The sequence below is a fragment of the Aulostomus chinensis genome, chromosome 20 (assembly GCF_037954235.1).
Source record: "Aulostomus chinensis isolate RoL2024-O1b breed Wild chromosome 20, RoL_Achi_v1.0, whole genome shotgun sequence".
In the NCBI taxonomy this organism is placed as follows: domain Eukaryota; kingdom Metazoa; phylum Chordata; class Actinopteri; order Syngnathiformes; family Aulostomidae; genus Aulostomus; species Aulostomus chinensis.
In genome coordinates this window covers 25,546,711-25,567,142 of record NC_141339.1, presented here as the reverse complement: position 1 = coordinate 25,567,142, position 20,432 = coordinate 25,546,711, and the positions used below count along the sequence as shown (strand labels likewise).

General features: G+C 43.7%; 1 protein-coding gene across 7 annotated transcripts in view; it reads right to left on the bottom strand.

Annotated features, from left to right (window-relative positions):
• LOC147243478 (collagen alpha-1(XII) chain-like) overlaps window positions 1-20,432 on the bottom strand; it is an 86,784-nt gene that overhangs the window by 38,094 nt on the left and 28,258 nt on the right. For 5 of the 7 annotated variants that reach the window (XM_086188604.1, XM_086188606.1, XM_086188605.1 and 2 more), the window contains exons 21-41: window positions 19,885-20,027; window positions 19,468-19,597; window positions 18,807-18,952; window positions 16,379-16,508; window positions 15,687-15,823; window positions 15,182-15,311; window positions 14,723-14,862; window positions 12,389-12,521; window positions 12,283-12,300; window positions 10,228-10,367; window positions 6,126-6,255; window positions 5,873-6,012; window positions 5,606-5,735; window positions 5,234-5,373; window positions 4,543-4,672; window positions 4,328-4,467; window positions 2,808-2,937; window positions 2,315-2,454; window positions 1,082-1,211; window positions 339-478; window positions 73-202 (exon numbers count right to left, since the gene is read on the bottom strand). In XM_086188604.1, coding sequence (XP_086044730.1) covers window positions 73-202; window positions 339-478; window positions 1,082-1,211; window positions 2,315-2,454; window positions 2,808-2,937; window positions 4,328-4,467; window positions 4,543-4,672; window positions 5,234-5,373; window positions 5,606-5,735; window positions 5,873-6,012; window positions 6,126-6,255; window positions 10,228-10,367; window positions 12,283-12,300; window positions 12,389-12,521; window positions 14,723-14,862; window positions 15,182-15,311; window positions 15,687-15,823; window positions 16,379-16,508; window positions 18,807-18,952; window positions 19,468-19,597; window positions 19,885-20,027 — 2,727 coding nt within the window. The remainder of the gene's footprint in view (window positions 1-72; window positions 203-338; window positions 479-1,081; window positions 1,212-2,314; window positions 2,455-2,807; window positions 2,938-4,327; window positions 4,468-4,542; window positions 4,673-5,233; window positions 5,374-5,605; window positions 5,736-5,872; window positions 6,013-6,125; window positions 6,256-10,227; window positions 10,368-12,282; window positions 12,301-12,388; window positions 12,522-14,722; window positions 14,863-15,181; window positions 15,312-15,686; window positions 15,824-16,378; window positions 16,509-18,806; window positions 18,953-19,467; window positions 19,598-19,884; window positions 20,028-20,432) is intronic. The other 2 variants (XM_086188608.1, XM_086188610.1) reach the window with 1 other exon arrangement.

Here is a 20,432-nt window from a genome sequence, read left to right as displayed (position 1 = left end):
CAAAACGTCCGGTTTAGATGTGACTGACATAATTCCACTGAGGATCGTGAGCATCTAGAATAACTGACATACTTGTCTTTCCTGTCTCATCCTGGCGGATGCCCTCTACATCTGGGTAGACGGGGACAACCGCAATGTTGTAGAGAGTGTCGGAGTCCAGGTTTCTTAGGATGGTGCTGGTGGTACCTCCTGATATCTCCTCCTTTAGGAAAAAAACCCCGTCAGCACAACAACAGCTTAATGTGATTATGGTGAGATGCTGAGTCAATGGAACGGACGGGGCTGCTGATGGCGTGGAACAACCTGCATGTGAACCTAAGTTCAGCCTGTAAATGTACCGTTCGCTCTTCTCCTCCAGGCTGAGCTGCGTAGATGACCTTGTAGGTTCGGACGTTGCCCACCGCCGGTTCCCAGCGGACCGTCAGCGTGTTGAAAGTTGGGTCAACCACCTGTAGGTTCTTCACTCCACCCAGGGGGTCTGAGACAGAATAGCAGTTAGAGCTGGTGTGACTGTTACAGAAACCCCAAATGTTCCAGCACTCGCATGATGACAGGAGGAATTGATTGGTCAGGGTTGGAGAACATGTGGCGTGTCTCCTCGAACAGAATGTACCAAATGTGATGAAACATCATGGAAATAATTTGATTATCAATCAAATCCTGAGAGTAGAAACTGAACTGTTCATAATTGGTTTTAAGGTTCCAGATCTGTTAAATGCCTCATTTTATATTTATGTTTGTACATTTGAGAGAAATAGGAACTGATCCTGTGGGAATTCTGGTCTTGTGGACCATCGAGTTGCAACTTCCAAAAGTTTCAACACTAAATACAGTATTTGTCATGAAGCAAATGTATTTTCACATTTTTCTGTGACAAAATCAGCATTTGTGTATGTTGTAATGTACATGTATGTATTAATAAACTTAAGTGCCAGTCAATCAATACATCCCATAAGGGTGACATATTCCGGCCATGAGGACAATGAATTCTGTTGTACTTGATTCTTTTTCCACCACAAACCATTCTGTCTTCTCTTGTGGGTGATCCCACAAAGTTTGTCTTAACATCAGTTGGACTCACTGGTCTTCCCATTTTCAGACTGCGGTTTTCCCTCCATTTCATGATAAATGGGCACCACGGTGACGGTATACTCAGTGTCTGGCTGCAGGTTCTTCAGAACAGTGGAGGTGGTCGATCCAGAAACCTGGTCCTGTTTGAGGAGAAGAGAGACAACAGTGAACAAAAGAACTCAGGGAAAACAAAGCAGTGATGTCACAGTTAAAGGGACTGTGAGCGCTGTTTTATTGGACACAGACTCAGTCAGTAACATTAAAAGCAGAGGCTCTGAGATAAAGGTGGATTCGAGCAATTTGAGATTGTCTGAGCCTTCGAATCTCACGCTGGCAACTGGAGAGAATTTGTCTCCTCCTGCAGAAAACTAACATCCTCAGATGCAGCTTCTGCTAAATAACACTCTTAAGTTCATCCCATACTCAAAGGTTTTCCATTTTTTGTAGCAAAGTTGACATTTAAAAACAACATTATCCAGAGGCTTCTTCTGTTAACGTCATTGTGCATCTTCTAAGACGAGAACAGAGAGTTTTCAAATGGAACTGCCTGGAAAACAGAAGAATGATCTGGCATCCTCACACCGGCCCCTAACCTCCTCCTGCAGACCCCTGACCCCTTTGCATGGACCCCTGACCTTCTTGTACTGACCCCTAATGCTCCTTCAACAGACCTCTTTGTACTGGCAGTTCCTCCTTTATGACACATTCACACAAACCACTTTCACTTCTGCACTTTGATTTGAGAAGAAGAGGAAAGCTGCTCATCTGATGTTTGTTGTTCTTGTCGGAAATTTCCCATTTATTCTTCATCAAGGGTTGGGAAGGGTTAGGGGGAGCAACAGCTTCTAGATCTCTTAAAATACAGTTTTCTCTCATTTTTCCCTTTTCAGGTTGGAATCTGCTCAACAGTTACAGTCAAGTGTAATGAAAGATGCCGCCGGCTTCTTATAATGGATCAAACATTTAAAAGAGGAAAACCACTCATTCTTCCCTCCAAGCAGCCAGTAGACGAAAAGAGGAAAATCTCACCTAATTTAACATTCAGATAAATCTAATATGAACAAATGCTCTGCCACTTTAAGGCACTCTGGACTGAGCTGTAAAAGATGAAAGCTTGCACATGCATGGATGCAAGTAGAACAGGTGGAAAAGCTGTTTGAACCTTTAAACTCCAACATCTGGACCTGTAGGTCTTGACAGCTGCAGGGACCAATATTGAACCTGATCACATGACCTGTCTTACCACATCCTGGTCGCCACCTGCCGTCGGCACCCAGATCACAATGTATTCACGCACGTTTCCCTCTGCAGGGTCCCAGCGGGCATTCAATGAACTGGTGGTGGGGTCGGTCACCTGCAGATTCCGAGCAAAGCCCAGAGGCCCTGCACAGAGATGAGAACAGGAGGAGTGCTTCAATATTTTAGTGGGTCAATGAGAGGCCATATTTTTACATACACTTAACACTGCTTTCATTTGTTGACAGCAGCGGTGTGTAATTGAAATTTGATTTGTACTTGAGCCCCACTATCACAGAAAAGATACTGAAAACAAAACGTGGTAAAACAAAGAACTTCAGAAACATGAACACAAACTTACACAAAAGTGTTTACTTTTCGAATGTTCAGCAGGTTGCCAAACTCTGAAACACAACTCTGATAATCTCTCTCCAGTAAAAGCTTTTGAAGGTTCCTGTTTCCGCTCAGTGTCTCAGGATCACATGATTACAGCTACTCACTTGTCTTGCCCGTGTCAGACAGACTTGGCCCATCTCCCTCAGCATAAACAGGGACCACAGTGACACTATAACGGGTGTCTGGTAGAAGTTTCTCCAGGACAGTTGTGGTGGTGCTCTCTGAAACTTGCTCCTGCAAAAAGCACAACTGGTTAGGGTTTAGCGTTAAACTAAACCCTCTCCTCTTCCTGTGAATGCCACTTCATTCTCATTGAACAGATTCGTCGTCACCGTTGTCGTCATCCTCTGCTTATCTGGGTCCAGGTCGCAAAGGGGCAAGGAAGCCCAGACTGTCCTCTCCCAGCCACGTCCACCAGCTCTTCCGGGGGAATCCCGAGGCGTTCCCAGGCCAGCGGAGAGATATGATCCCTCCAGCTTGTCCTGGGTCGGCCCCGAGGCCTCCTCCTGGTCAGACATGCCTGAAACATCTCCTGAGGGAGGCGTCCTCACCAGATGCCTGAACCACCTCCACTGACTCCTCTACCTGGAGGAGCAGCAGCTCTACTCTGAGTCCCTCCTGAAGGACTGAGCTCCTCACCCTGTCTCTGAGGGAGAGCCCAGCCTCCCTAAGGAGGAAACTCATTTCAGCCGCTTGGATTCAGGATCTTGTTCTTTCAGTCATTACCCAGAGCTCATGACCACAGGTGAGGGTTGGAATGTAGATTGACCGGTAAATCGAGAGCTTCACCTTTTGGCGAAGCTCCCTCTTTCCCAAAACAGACTGGTTTATCACTCGCATCACTGTGGACACGTCCCAACCCTCCTGTCCTACCCTCACTTGTGAACAAGATCCCGAGATACTTAAACTCCTCCACTCAAAGAGTAAAATGATGAAATGTGTGTAAAGATACATGATTTCATGTCAAACTGTCAGCTGTTACTTCAGGTTCAAACCTGCTAGGATTTACACTCTCATTCATATGACGTCCAAACCAGAGAGGATCCACTCAAAAAGGATTCAAATGCCATTATAAGCCCAAGCATGACATCACTAATCCTTGTTGACAGCTTTGATCACTTAGTTTCTATAAAGTTCAACAGTATTCTAGGACTCCTGTTGAACGCCTCACCTGGATCACTTTCTTGCCAGCTCATCTTCAATTCACCTCAGCTGATTTGAGCATTTCATGAGGCATTTGTGTTGTTGTGGCCTGTCAAAAGTTTGCTTGAAATTTCAAAGCTCACAATGTTTTAAGTGTCGTCAGCTAGCAGCTGCTTGCTGTAACACACCAACATGCTGGGAGGACACTGGCTGAGTTGCCCACAGATCAGACATTATCTCACATCTCGATTGAGTTTTTGCTTTTTTTATGGAGGCGCAACAACTATTAGGGAACAGTCATACAATTGTGTTGGAGGAGATGGCCCCCCCCCCCCCATTAACTTTACAGATATTTACCAACTATATGTCAGAACAGTTTTAACATTCATTCAAGCACATTAGAGTGAATTCCTTCAGTGAAACTTGCCTGTACACAACTTATTTTCCCATCTATTTGGTTATTTGGGTTTCAGAGTCTTACCACAATCTCCAGTCCACCATCGACAGGAACATAGATGACCTTGTAGCCCTGAACGTTACCATCGGCTGGATTCCATGTCACAGTGAGAGTGGTGAAGGTTGGCTTGGTTACCTTCATGTTGCCAACTCCTCCAAGAGGCACTGGGATTACACGAGTCACTGTTAACACCAGTCAAATTAAACTCTCTCAAAAAAGCATGTCCCATTGAAACTTACACGTCTTTCCGTTCTCAGACTGACGTTTTCCCTCCCTGGCAGGATAGACCGGTAAAACAGACACAGTGTATGATGTGTCTGGCAACAAGTTCCTTAGGATGATGGAGGTGGTACCCGCAGGAACTTGCTCCTGTCCACCAAGATATGACAAGCAGGTTTAGATGGTTTCATAGCCAATTCTTCCATTCTGAGATATGCGAAAAAGATTTTCAATATCTCATTATTTTATGGGACAATTTGACCAAATGAATTTCCATTTGAAATTCTCAGGAACTCTCCAGTAAAAGGTCACAGTTGGGAACAGGAAATGTTTTTTAATACAGGTCAAAGAGGAAGATTGAAAATCATGACACTAAAAAAACAATCTTGAAATGCAAAACAAGGCCCAGCAGTTGTGCTTCTCGTGTTCCTACAGCATGATGGGCTGATACGAAAGGCCACTGAAAGGTGTCAACGCTGACTGCATTCACACAGCAATCATGTTCTTTCGACCCACCTTTGGAGTGAGAAACTAGAATGCTGAGTAATGTCATGCTGCTACAGTCTAGGCTGCAATCCATATGAACATAAGGAATCTGACCAGCAACTGCACTAACAATGAATCATCGCAATCCAGTGAGACATAAACCTGAAGCTTTAGGAAGCAACACTGTTGGTTACATCTGTACTCCCTTACAGAACTAAGACTCACCATCTCCTCACGGTCCCCACCGACTGGCACAAAGAAGACCTTGTACAAGCGAACTGCTCCATCAGCCGGGTCCCAGTTCACTGTCAGAGAGGTCATGGTGGGGTCGGTCACCCGCAGGTTCTTGACTCCTCCTAGTGGCCCTAACCACAGCAACAACACACAGATGTAATTAAGTACCAATTTCCAATGTTGGTACCAAGCTCCTGGTTCAGCACAGGAAGTAATATCTGGAGCTACAGGGTTAGGGTTAGGTCAGTGGCCAAACGAAGTTTTTGAACTTGATTATTCAGAGCAGAATTTGATCTTATTTGAGACACACAAATATCCACAACCCCCTGTATCTTTACTGTGAGTTCTCCTCGCTGCTCTTACTTGTCTTTCCAGAGTCCGACATGGTCTTGCCGTCCCCCTCAGTGTAGACTGGCACCAGCGACACTGTATAGAGGGTGTCAGGTTGCAGACCTCGCAGGATGGTAGAGTGGGTGCCAGCCGACACTTGTTCCTGACATGATAAAAAAAGATTACACAAGGTAGGTAACATTTGACCTGAAAGAGATCTGAACAACTCCACCGTGAAAACAGCTGTTTGGTTGAAAAGGTGGTTAGAGTCCAGGCTGATGCTTGTCCTACCAGTCCTACCATGCTCTCAGCTCCTCCCACAGCAGGAGCGTAGATGATTTTGTATTCCTTCACACGGCCCTCTGCAGGCTCCCAGCGCACGTTCAGGGTTGTCATGGTGGGATTCAACACTTGTAGATTTTTCACACCACCCAGAGGCTCTGAGAAGAAAAGCAGGACTTGAAGAAAGCAGCGGAAATGAAAGTTGTTGTTTTTTCCAGAGGTCAATCAGTCAGAAGAAAAGGCTGCTGACTGCAGATCTGTGACATCTTACTAGTTCTTCCTTCTCCGGAGAGATCTTTGCTGACGGCTGCGGGATAAACCGCCACCACACTGACAGTGTACTGGGTGTCTGGATCCAATTTCTGCAGGACGACACTAGTCTTCTTCCCTCCAACCTGTGTCTGTTCATAGTAAACACGCCAGCAGTTACACAGAGTCAACAGCTCACACACAAACTGCATTTACGCATTTATATAGTAGATACACTGTATTAATGTGTGAGCGGGTATGTGTGTGTTTGTGTGTGTGTGTGTGTGTGTGTGTGTGTGTGTGTGTGTGTATGTGTGTGTGTTTGAGGATGATGTAAGAAACCAGAGTAGGAATCTACATGGACTGTCTGTGGTGATGGTGATGCAACATTGTAAACACCTTCACGAGTAATAAACCGAGATCATGGCTCCTAGAAGATAAAGGACACGTTCCCTTCACGCTGCCATGAGCACTCAGGGTTTGGCTGAACTTTACACACAACGGCTGCTTAGTTCAATGTGCAGTCAAATGCTTGGCATCTTGTTTAAGGAATCATCTTTTCATTGTGAAATAACTAAGAGGAGAACTCATTAGCAGGATTAAATCCACCCATCCCTCCATCCATCCCTCCCTCCATCCATCCATTCATCCATCCATCCATCATCCATCCCTCCATCCATCCCTCCCTCCATCCATCCACCTATCCATCCATCCATCCATCCATCCACCTATCCATCATCCATCCCTCCATCCATCCATCCATCCACCTATCCATCCATCATCCATCCCTCCATCCATCCACTTATCCATCCATCCATCCATGTTCTCCCTCTTCTCCTGTTCAGGGTGGTGGGGTGGAGCCTATCCCAGCAGCCTTCCCCCTGGACTTCCCTCCATCCATCCATCCATACATCTATCCATCCATCCATCCATCCCTCCATCCATCCATCCATCCCTCCACCCATCAATCTATCCCTCCACCCATCCATCTATCCATCCATCCATCCATCTATCCATCCATCTATCCCTCCACCCATCTATCCCTCCATCCATCCCTCCCTCCCTCCATCCATCATCCATCCATCCATCATCCATCATCCATCCATCCTCCACCCATCCATCCCTCCATCCATCATCCCTCCATGTTCCCCCTCTTCTCCTGTTGAGGGTGGTGGGGGTGGAGCCTATCCAGCAGCCTTCCCCCTGGACAGGTCACCAGTCCATGGCAGGGCCAACACATAGAGACAGACAACCATTGGCTCTCCCAGCCACGCCTACGGTCAATTTAGAGTCTGGATTAACCTGGTCCCTCTTGATGTCTTTGGACTGTGGAGGAAGCTGGAGTACCAGAGAGAACCCAGCAGGAACAGGGAGAACATGGAGACTCACCCAGAAAGACCCCGTGCTGCAGCCGGGGCTCCACCCACAACCCTCTTGCTGGGGGCCACAGTGAGGACCACTGCTCCACCCACAACCTTCTTGATGGGGGGCCACAGTGAGGACCACTGCTCCACCGGGCTGGCCTGAGTTATTGTCTGAGTTATTGCTCTTTCAATATCAGAGAAGCTGGAAGGAAGATTTCTCTAAGTTCAGTTCAATGTGACATTTTTCTGCTCATTCAAATTTCCAGCTAATCACAAGGTGATCTTCTGAATGTAAAATGAATTGTTAGCATCTTTTGTTAGTGAAGTATGTTCATGCTGAGCTTACCCGCTGCACACTTACGATGACAATATTCTCTGCTAACTCTTCCAAAAAGCCATAAAATGTAATTTTTCAGTTATCAAAACAATTTAAATCTAATGTTTATTATTCAATTCATAAACAGATCACAAAAAACTTTTCTTGATTTGATGGCTTCCTGCCATCAATTATTTATCCAGCAGTATGTCTGTCTGCCCCTTAATTATTTCAACAACTGTTCATCCACTTACTGTCAACTGTGGTGTGCACGTTACTGATGCCCCGAGAAGGATAATGCTGAGTCTTCTGAAGTGGATGAGAAGTTGTTTCCCTGCTTCGTGACATTGTGACTGGATTTCTTTGTGAAGGGTTAGTATTGTGATTTACAGAGTTCTGATTAACAGTCTGGATTTTGACTGACAGGCTGAGTTCTGATTAAAAGTCTGGTTTCTGATTGAAATTCAAGATTGTGATTGTCAGTCAAGTTCTCACTGAATTGGAAGAAGAGAGGCGGTAATAGCAGGGTCATTGTTTGAACCCTAACTCCCCAGATATGTTTAAAAAAATATTTCCAAAAGCAATTTGAACAAAAGTCATTTGACAGAATGAATTTTGTCAGGTGACTTCCTGGAAATGTAGTGATGTGTTAACGGCCTACAGCATCAGGACGCCAGTGCCATGTACTCCTCTGCACATTGGACAGGATACTATATTTATTTTGACAAGTATCTCTCACTGTGATCCATCATGTGTTTATTTACAGATACATATTTCCATGATGAATCCTTCAATCACTAGATCATATACTACATATACTATGTACCTCACAAGCCTTAAAACTGTTCTTTTCACTCTTATTCTGGGGGTCCCCTGATTATCCTAGTCCTCAGTCATCACCCTGATATCACATGACCAACACCAACCTGTCAGGTGACAACACACCAGACACCCCAGTCAAGATGATCGGCGGTTGCTGACAGCTGGATTCTGTCACACATTGTTTCAGGGAATGCTGTCATAACATCTCAAGGACAGAATCAAATGAGCAACCTGCTCAAATTCTTGTTTTCTTTCTAGTTATCTTGTGAGTCACTTGGCTGGAATGTGAGCTTGGGTCCTCCGAGAGGACAGTCGAGCAGCAGGACGCCGTCATAACCAGCCAGGAATGTCTCTCAGAGCATTTACATCACCCTGCACTCAGGGTGAGAGTCACAAATCGACAACAACTACAAATTTTGGTCTGTAAATGTGATGTTTTTCTTCTTTCTGTCAGAAATCTTTGATGTTTCCATCTCTGGCTTTTCATTTTTGGTCCAGGTACTAGCATCAATCCAGAACTACAGTTACATTTAACATTTCAATTTTACAAAGGACTTTATCATAAATCGCATTTTATTATATTTGCAGCTAACAGCATATGTAGTTTTAACTGCTCAGACTGGGATGCAGACGCCTCTTGAGAAAAGTTCTTCAGTTTTGTTTTGTTTCATTTCATAGAACAGTTGAAGAAGTTTTACACCACTACATCCCTTCCTGGTTTTTCTCAGGTGGTCCCTGTTAGAGTAAGACACTCTTCAGTTGTTCAAAGACTTTGAACATAAATGAGCTTTGTTTCCAGCTGAAGATCCACACAGTCAATCCAAATATTTGATTCATCATTCAACGAATATGTGACCAACACAGGAGTTTGTTTTGGCTGGAGAAAAAGTTCAAGTCAAGAAGAGAACTCGGTGTATTAAAGCCACAGTTAGTTTAACTGCAGAAATTTGTACCCTTGCGGTTAATCATATAATCCTATCCAACCATTGTTCTGCAGTCACAGACGCACAGTGGTCCTCACTGTGGCCCCCAGCAAGAGGGTTGTGGGTGGAGCCCCGGCTGCAGCACGGGGTCTTTCTGGGTGAGTCTCCATGTTCTCCCTGTTCCTGCTGGGTTCTCTCTGGTACTCCAGCTTCCTCCACAGTCCAAAGACATCAAGAGGGGACCAGGTTAATCCAGACTCTAAATTGACCGTAGGCGTGGCTGGGAGAGCCAATGGTTGTCTGTCTCTATGTGTTGGCCCTGCCATGGACTGGTGACCTGTCCAGGGGGAAGGCTGCTGGGATAGGCTCCACCCCCCCCCACCCTCAACAGGAGAAGAGGGGGAACATGGAGGGAGGGATGGATGGGTGGATTATTATTATTGCTGTTATAATTACTATCGTTATTACTATTATTGTTATTACTATTGTTATTATTACTATTATTATTACTACCATTTAATTATCAAATTAAATTGAAAAAAATTGACTTGTTGGGTGTAAATGAAAACTGTGTAACGTCATTTAATGACAAATACAGAGCATTTCATTTTGGTGAAAGCTGTGAGCAGAAGTGAGTTTTGTGACTGATGACATAACTCTGTTCGTAGATTAAAATATTGTTCATTAACAGGTACTCACTGAGAGAGAATCGCCTCCAGTAACACGCTTGTACGTGATCTTGTAGTTCTGGACAGGGCCGGGGGGGGCATCCCACTTCACAGACAGTGTGTGGGTGGTGGCGTTGAATACCCTCAAGTTACGAGGAGGCTCTGGGGGCACTGAGAGAATAAAACAAACTTTGCTGAAGCAGTCGTACAGTAAGTGTTTGTCAAGCAAAGTTGACGATGATGATGATGACGAGGATGATGATGATGATGATGATGATGATGATGATGATGATGATGATGATGAGAGTGATCATGCTGCTTCCAAAATCCCACGGGTCATGATGAGGAGGGACACACGAGAAACAGCAGCAGTGAAGCTGTTGCAAGGCTGGAGGCCTCAAACTAAATCTGAGGTCTTTCACTTTCACTGAGCTAATAAATATCAACATTCCAAGAGGAATTTCGAGCCAGAGGTGTTTTCTGAATAAATTTTCCTGTTCAGTTGTTGATCTGTTGACCGCCAGCCCACAGCAGAACCACATACTAACATACTAACACCACATGCCCAGGAATAATTTATAGATGAAGAAACATGATAACATGACGATGCAATGACGTTACATGTGAGACCATGTTATGATGATGTATTGATGACATAGTGATGAAGGAGTGATGATGCATGATGGCCTTGAAGATGAAGTTGCAAGTATGTTTTCTTTGAATCTACATTCACACCACAAAAAGTTGACATCACATTAACAAAACAACCTTCTACAAGGAAAACATTCCAGGAACTACCTGGGCCCTGACTAACACCTTGACTCTTCTGCCAGCAGACGGCAAGTAGGCAGGCCTCCATGAACAAGTCCCCCTCCATTGCTTGTCCCTTTCGTGAGCTCATACCCTCCATGAGCTTGTCCCCTCTGTGAGTTAGTCCTGTTCCATTAGCTAGTCCCTTCCATTAGTTCATTCCCCTCATGAGCTAGTCCCCTCCATGACCTTGTCCCTTCCATGCGTATGTCCCCTCTACGAGTTAGTCTTGTTCATGACCTAGTCCCCTCCTAGAGCAAGTCCCTTCCATGACCTAGCCCCCTCTGTGAACTAGTCTCTTCCGTGAGTTAGTCCCTTCCATGAGCTCATTCCCTTTGTGAACTAGTCCCCTCCATGACCTAGTCCCCTCCTGGAGCAAGTCCCTTCCATGAACTAGTCCCTTCCATGTGCTTGTCCCCTCTGTGAGTAAGTCTTGTTCATGATCGAGTCCCCTTGTAGAGCAAGTCCCCTCCATAATGCTCATCCCCTCCATTAGCTGGTCACTTTCGTTAGCTGGTCCTGTCTGTGAGTTGGTCTTGGTCATGACATAGTCCCCCTCGTGACCTAGTCTCTTCCATGCGTTTGTCCCCTCTATGAGTTAGTCCTGTTCATGACCTAACCCCCTCCGTGAGCAAGTCCCTTCCATGACCTAGTCCCCCTCCATTGCAAGTACCTTCCTTGAGCTTGTCCCCTCGGTGAGCTAGTCCGTTCCGTGACCCAGTCCCCTCCATGCGTTAGTCCCTTTCATGACCCAGTCCCCTCCATGCGTTAGTCCCTTTCATGACCCAGTCCCCTCCATGAGCTAGTTCCGTTCATGATCTAGTCCCCTCCGTGAGCTAGTGCCTTCCGTGAGCTTGTCCCCCCGTAAGTTAATCCCTTCCATGAGCTTCTCCCCTTCCATGAGCTAGTCCTCCTCATGGGATCATCGCTCTCCTGTCAGCTAGTTAATGTTTGACAAATCTTCAACTCAAGCACACGGACAGAACGCTCCTTTAAATCAGCCAGTAGACCTCTGACATAAGTTCACTTAGAATTAATGTTATCTTTTTAATATTTAAATTCTTTGGTATTAACAGCCGAGTTTTCCACCGTGTTGGTCAACCGACACACACACACACACACACACACACACACACACAGCAACTGACTTGTGTTGTTGATGCATTTCAAAGCACTGAAATGAACAGACATGCAGACAAACATGATGTCACACACTCTCATCCACACACACATGAACATTTCACTGATGATGACGTGTCGTTGTCACATGACATACCCTCTGCAGCCTTTAACACTAGAAAGAGAACAATATAACGTCAATGCAATGAGGAACATCTCGGAGTTAAAATACGCCACGTGTGTTTATGGGGCAGTGAGCTTACAAGTGCGCTGGCTTCCCATCAGGTCTTCACTCTCAGACTCGTCAGGGTAGATAGCTGTGACTGTGACCAGGTACTCTGTGTCGGGGTCCAGGTTCTGCAGAATATGGGACGTCTCGTCATTGTTCAGGATGGCCTAGACAGATGGAGATGGTTTGTTATCTGCTGAGGGAAGCATGTGACAGGTGACCATCAGTCATCCACAGACTGGTTCTACAAAGATGCTGCATCTCCAGGGTGACAAGGATGTCATATGATCTGATCTGATGTGAAAATGCTTCATCTTGAGAAATAAACACTGGTGTTACAGAAATTGTGGCTTGGTTGTCATGGTTCCCTCTGGAGTGGGACTCGAAATCAAATGGCAGCCGTTTTATTTCACAGTGATTCCATTCATCCATCCATCCATTTTCTATACCATTTATCCATTATCCATTCAGGGTCATGGGGGGTGGAGCCTATCCCAACTGACACTGGGTGAGAGGCGGGGTTCACCCTGGACGGATCACCAGTCCATCACAGGGCCAGCAGGAGCAATTAGGGGTTCAGTATCTTGCTCAAGGACACTTGGACATGGTCACTGGGGGAAGTGGGGATCGAACCAGCAAATCTTTGGTTGCTAGATGGCCATGCTACCTCTGTCATGTCAACCCCCTCAGCCATGTCGCCCCCCTCCACAATAATTAGACTTTCAAATTTTGCTGACTCTCAATAGAAAAACAACATGAACCAGGATCTCAACATGTGTGATCTACAGGGTTCCTCTGCTGCAACTGGATGGAAAACCACAGTTCTACAAATCTTTGATCAGGTTTTGGGTTGTGGGAACCTCACAGTGCAGAACAAATCTTGTTTGTCTAATATTGTTAAAGTAGCAAGCAGGATCATTGTTATGCAGCAGCTTCATTTAACTTCAGCCAGCTCGACCTCCCACTCCTGGAAGAATTCTCTCTTTTCTCCTCTAGGCGGAGTTTCAGGCTCCCTGGAGGAACAAATAATAGGCTTAAATTTCCCTTCATTCCAAGTGCAATAAACACCCTTAATATGCTTGAAATCCTGGAGGGGACAATAAAGAACTAAACTGAACTGAACTAGAATGAAATGGACTCTATCGAACTGGGCTGCACTGTACTGAGCAGTACTGAACTGAACTCAACATTGAACTGGACTGGATTAGACTGGAATGGACTAAACTGGACTGGACAACACTGGACTGTACTGAACTGAACTGGACTAAAATGGACTAGACTTGACTGGACTAGACTGTATTGATTTAGATGGAAATGTTTATCCATGTTACAAGTATACAGTTGGCGAGAAATGTTTAATTGGGAGAGTCACATCGTTTGGTTTACGGCTCAGAAATGTGTTAAAGCATTAATACCTCTTCAATTGTGAGCTGGTCGGGAAGCAACAGTGGACTAAAAAAACAGCTGTGGTGAAGCCAAAGCCCTTCACCAGGAAACAATGGACCATTATTGTTGCTTCACTTCCACTGGTCCTGGGTCACTCGATATTTGTGAGGCGGGGATTCATGAAAGCACTACGCGTCTTTTTAACCTCAGAAACAAGAATAATATGACGTGGCAGCTCACTGCTTTGCTGTGCATGCTGCTATGCAGTAACTATGGCAACCCTCCACAGAGAGCAGGACACGTGTTTGTGTGGCCGGAATTTTCCAGGAGGCTGAAGGTTTCAGTCTGGACTCGAACACATCAGTAACCGGAGCTCAGAGCTGGGAAACCTCAAACTGGAAGATGGCAATGATGAGGAGGAGGAGGAGGAGGAGGAGGACTTGAGGAGGTAGAGTAGCAGAACAATCAGAAACATAACGTTGGGGAAGGTGGCTCAGCAGTGCCATCGTTGTCCATCATTGTAGGCGGCATGGCTCAGGGGTAGAGTGCCCATCTAGCAACCAAAGGGTCGCTGGTTCGATCCCCGACCCCGGTGACCATGTTGACGTGTCCTTGAGCAAGATACTGAACCTATAATTGTTCCTGATGAGTAGGTTGGTGCCTTGCATGGCAGCTCCACCATCAGTGAACGGGTGAATGAGACGACACTGTAAGGAGCTTTGAGTGCCGCTGAGGTAGAAGAGCGCTGTATAAAATTGAGTCCATTTACCATTTAAACAATCATTTGGTTTATTAATCAAATGTAATTATAAAATAATATTAGAAAGAGCAAAAGGAAATCAAATATAAGAGGAGTGTCATCCATGACGACTGATGACGTCACTGATGAGGTCACTGCATCATTGTTCACGGGAGATTTGCCCACAATACTCGGGTCTCCGCATGGACACAATCCACACAAATAAATGAGCGTCCAACTTACAAACTGGAAGTTGTTCTCGCCCTTCTTAGTCCAGCCAATGCGGTAGAGTGCCACGTCGGGGGCACCATGGTCCCAGGTGGCTCTGAAGGAGGTCTGGGTCACCTCCGAGAACTGCAGGTTCTTGGGGGCAGGAACGACACCTGTTCACACAGAACCAGGATTACGAGGACCCCTGACAAATGTCATGTGATGTGTTCAGCAGGTCTCAAGCTGTCAGGGTGTCTTTATCGTGGTTGTATTACGTTGTGCACATATGATCCTGTCATTAAAATCCTGTCATTAAAACACTTCAAAAGGAAACAACTATTATACAAACTATAAGCTATTTTCCACGTATGTCAGATCAAATCTGTGTGATCAGAATCTTCATGGAAACTTCATGAGTGTAATAAGAAACTACTTCTTCATGAAGCTAGAGTTCACGAACCACCTTAACCTTAAAAGAGAGCTGTCTCAGACCTGTGATGGCATTTCCGAGCATCGGGTTGCCGGGTCCCTCATCATAAATCGGTGTGACAGCCAAATCATACTCAGTCTGGGAGATGAGGCTGGACAGACGCAGGGTGGTGATGTCACCGTTGACTTCAACCTGTAGGCAGCAAATTTGATCATCAGTAACCAAATCTCTCATCTTATTTTGAAAAAATGTGGTGAAATCTTAAATCCAGAAATATCAATGACTGAAAATTCCACAAACATTTCATGGCTCATGATACTTAAATGTGTCTCAAAGGTTCAGAGCTGTGAGGACCAGCTGGCTCAGTAAGCAGCACCGTATGATCATATCGGCTCATTGTAAATCTACTGGAGGGGGTAGAACAGTCAGTCTGATGATTCTTTCCCTTTCATTTAGGCTTAGTGTCAGAAGACAGAGACAAGCACCCATTATGTTGCCCCCCTGCTAGCTCCCATGGTAACAGGAATCACAGACCAGTAATAACTAGGTTCTAGATGTCAGTCCTACCTCCTTAAGTTCTCCATTCTCTGCCTTGTAGGTGACAATGTACTTGCGGACAACCCCAGGAGCAGCGTCCCAGGTAAGCCTCATGGTGCTGTGAGTGACTTCAGAGATTCTCAGGGCTCCAGCGGGGGGCATCGGTACTGTAGAGGACAGGGTTAGCTTCGGTGTCAGTATTCATGGATGGATATCAACTGACATGTTGGAGCAAAAACTTCAAAAACAACTGACAAAAAGATTTGGACACTCAGTTTTCTGCCGCTGCTGTTTTACATCCATGTTTTCATCATCCAAAACTTCATGAATCAGACGGAACTCTGAAGAAGACAGCAGCGAGTTGAGTCACCATTTTACTAAATATCCAAGAAATTGTTTTTTTGCCATTGTCCATTTCATTCACACTTGTTACCACTTTCTGTAACGGTTCGTCATGTAGCTAGGAAGCCCGGACAACAAAGGCAGTTTCCTCACTGAATGACTGGATGACTGTGATGTCATCATCATGCAATGTTAGCATGCTGCTCTTCAAGATTTGCTTTTATCCAATCAAACATACTCAAACTTGATACTTCAACATTCAGACTTTAAGAGCGTTTTACTCGAGATCTCCTTAAAACATGTCCTTGTGCTTGTCAGCAGACAACCTGTCTTCAGATGAAATGTTCCAGTACACGACAGATCAGTGGGGTATTACTTACAGGTGACTCCCGCCCCCTCCAGAGGAGCGCTGGTTGCTTCTCCATGCAGAGCAAAGAGCGTGAGGGCATACTGGGTGTTTGGGGTCAGCTGCTCCAGCTGGACATCACTCGTATCAGCTCCAAAACGCACCTGACAGGGATGGACAGACGGATGGATGGATGGATGGATGGATGTATAGATAGATAGATAGATAGATGATAGATAGATAGATAGATAGATGATAGATAGATAGATAGATGATAGATAGATGATAGATAGATAGATAGATAGATAAATGGATAGATGGATAGATAGATGATAGATAGATAGATAGATAGATGATAGAAAGATAGATAGATGATAGATAGATAGATGATAGATAGATGATAGATAGATAGATTGATAGATAGATAGATAGATAGATAGATAGATAGATAGATAGATGATAGATAGATGATAGATAGATAGATGATAGATAGATAGATGATAGATAGATGATAGATAGATAGATGATAGATAGATAGATGGATAGATAGATAGATAGATAGATGATAGAAAGATAGATAGATGATAGACAGATGATAGATAGATAGATGATAGATAGATAGATAGATAGATAGATAGATAGATAGATAGATAGATGATAGATAGATGATAGATAGATAGATGATAGATAGATAGATGATAGATAGATGATAGATAGATAGATGATAGATAGATAGATGGATAGATAGATAGATAGATAGATGATAGAAAGATAGATAGATGATAGATAGATGATAGATAGATAGATAGATGGATAGATAGATAGATAGATAGATAGATAGATGATAGATAGATGATAGATAGATAGATGATAGATAGATGATAGATAGATGATAGATAGATAGATAGATGATAGATAGATAGATAGATAGATAGATAGATAGATAGATAGATGGATGATAGATAGATAGATGATAGATAGATGGATAGATGATAGATAGATAGATGATAGATAGATGATAGATAGATAGATAGATAGATGGATAGATAGATAGATGATAGATAGATGATAGATAGATGATAGATAGATAGATAGATAGATAGATAGATGGATGATAGATAGATAGATAGATGATAGATAGATGATAGATAGATGATAGATAGATAGATAGATAGATAGATGGATAGATAGATAGATGATAGATAGATGATAGATAGATGATAGATAGATAGATGATAGATAGATAGATAGATAGATGATAGATAGATAGATAGATAGATGGATAGATAGATAGATGATAGATAGATAGATAGATAGATGATAGATAGATGATAGATAGATGATAGATAGATAGATAGATAGATAGATGGATAGATAGATAGATGATAGATAGATGATAGATAGATGATAGATAGATAGATGATAGATAGATAGATAGATAGATGATAGATAGATGATAGATAGATAGATAGATAGATAGATAGATAGATAGATAGATGGATAGATAGATAGATGATAGATAGATAGATAGATAGATGATAGATAGATAGATAGATAGATAGATAGATAGATAGATAGATAGATGATAGATAGATGATAGATAGATGATAGAAAGATGATAGATAGATAGATAGATAGATAGATAGATAGATGATAGATAGATGATAGATAGATGATAGATAGATGGATAATAGATAGATGATAGATAGATGATAGATAGATGATAGATAGGTGATAGATAGATAGATGATAGATAGATAGATGATAGATAGATGATAGATAGATAGATAGATGATAGATAGATAGATAGATGATAGAAAGATGATAGATAGATAGATAGATAGATAGATAGATAGATAGATAGATGATAGATAGATGGATAATAGATAGATGATAGATAGATGATAGATAGATGATAGATAGATAGATAGATGATAGATAGATGGATAATAGATAGATGATAGATAGATAGATAGATAGATAGATGATAGATAGATGGATAATAGATAGATGATAGATAGATGATAGATAGATGATAGATAGATAGATAGATAGATGATAGATAGATAGATGATAGATAGATGATAGATAGATAGATAGATAGATGGATAATAGATAGATGATAGATAGATAGATGATAGATAGATGATAGATAGATAGATAGATAGATGGATAATAGATAGATGATAGATAGATGATAGATAGATAGATAGATAGATGATAGATAGATAGATAGATCGATGATAGATAGATAGATAGATAGATGATAGATGGATAATAGCTAGATGATAGATAGATGATAGATAGATAGATAGATAGATGATAGATAGATGGATAATAGCTAGATGATAGATAGATGATAGATAGATAGATAGATCGATGATAGATAGATAGATAGATAGATGATAGATAGATGATAGATCGATGATAGATAGATAGATGGATAGATAGATAGGTGTTACCTCTTTCTCCTGCTGAGGCTCAGTGGCGTTTACGGATTTGTACAGCAGCATATAGCCGCTGGCTCCACCCACCTTCCCCCAACGCACCTTCATGGTACTCATGGTTTCACCATAAACATCGATGGACGTCACTGCCGGCAGTGGCACTGAAAGGACAAAACCGCTACGTCAATCTGAGGAGCAACTCCATATAACCACAGCAATGCTGGGCGAGCCTCCAGATGACATCGGGGTGAAGATAAGAAGCACCATCTGGAGCCTGGTACCAGATCTTCGAGATCAGATGTAATCTTGAAGATTTGGAGGGACAAAGACCAGCTGATCAACATCCAGAGTCAAAACCTCAGTGTCTTTGATGCCCAGGATGTCACCTAGTTACTGACAGCAGAGCAGGGCTCAGAGTGGTGGAGAGAAAAGAGCCCACCATTACCTTCACAGTGGGTGGTCGTAAAAACCATGATCATCCTCTAACCATTGTTACCATGACAACAAAAGTCACCAAGCTGTAAAGTTCTGGTACCCTGACCTTTTCTCCTTGCCGCATCTGTGATACTGACATGTTTCTGACAGGAAGACAAAATATGGTGTTGACATGTCTGTAACCTTGATGATCGCACAAGGACAGGACCTGAGAGGAAACAGAGGGGTGGAGCAAACTTACACGTGGTCTCGGTGCCCTTCAGAGGCTCACTACTCTCCTCGCCAACCACAGCAAACACGTTGACCAAGTACTCAGTCAGAGGGGTCAGGTTGTCTAGCACCACTGTGGTCACTGCACCATCCACCAGCAGCTGCAATGATAAAGGGCTCTGGTTCATTGAAATTGGAACACAATGGGTTCTTAAAGTGAGCAGCAGAGGTTCTAAAAGCTCTTTTTAACGGCTGTTTAGAAAATTGTGTTTAATTTTGCTTGGTTAGCAGGCTCTCTCTCTCTCTTCAGCAGGAAGTCACATTTGTTCAATTGCTGGATTCATTTCTCTCTATTTTACTTTATATCCCAACCCTAACCATGCTTGGACTGCGTTAAAGGACAACACAACACAGGCCGAGGTTTGTTTCCATTGTGGTCTCTCCTCACCTCCAGGGTGGGTCCTCCAGCCACAGTCATGTAGGTGATGCGATACTTGTCCACAGGGATGCCAGGTGCCATCCAGGTAGCCCGGAAGGAGCGATGGGTCACTTCCGAGGTCACAAGGTTGGAGGGTGGCCCCAGTTCAACCTCTGTAGCAGAACAGATGACAGCAGGTATGAGATCCAGCATGTCAAGTATTTCACGCGCTGAACTCTGCCGTCACTGTGTTTGCTCCAGTGACTGTTAACCAGCTGGACATCTCAGCTCCTGGGCACAAGGCATTTCTGTAGCAGTAAAACACTCCTATATCCCCAAGAACTGATTTGCGGACAAAAACCTTTTTTTCCTCTACGCTGGTGACGAACTATGTCACGATAAGAATGACTGGGCGTTGTAAATCTGTTGCTCGATTAGATTGTGTGTCAGGAAAAATAGTTGATGGTTCATCTTTATTCTTTAAAAGCCGCCACTGATATTCATGTTGTCAGCTGAATGTAGGTAAATGTTTGTCCTGAACATGCTCAGAAACTGACCTGACCTGTAAACCCTGACAT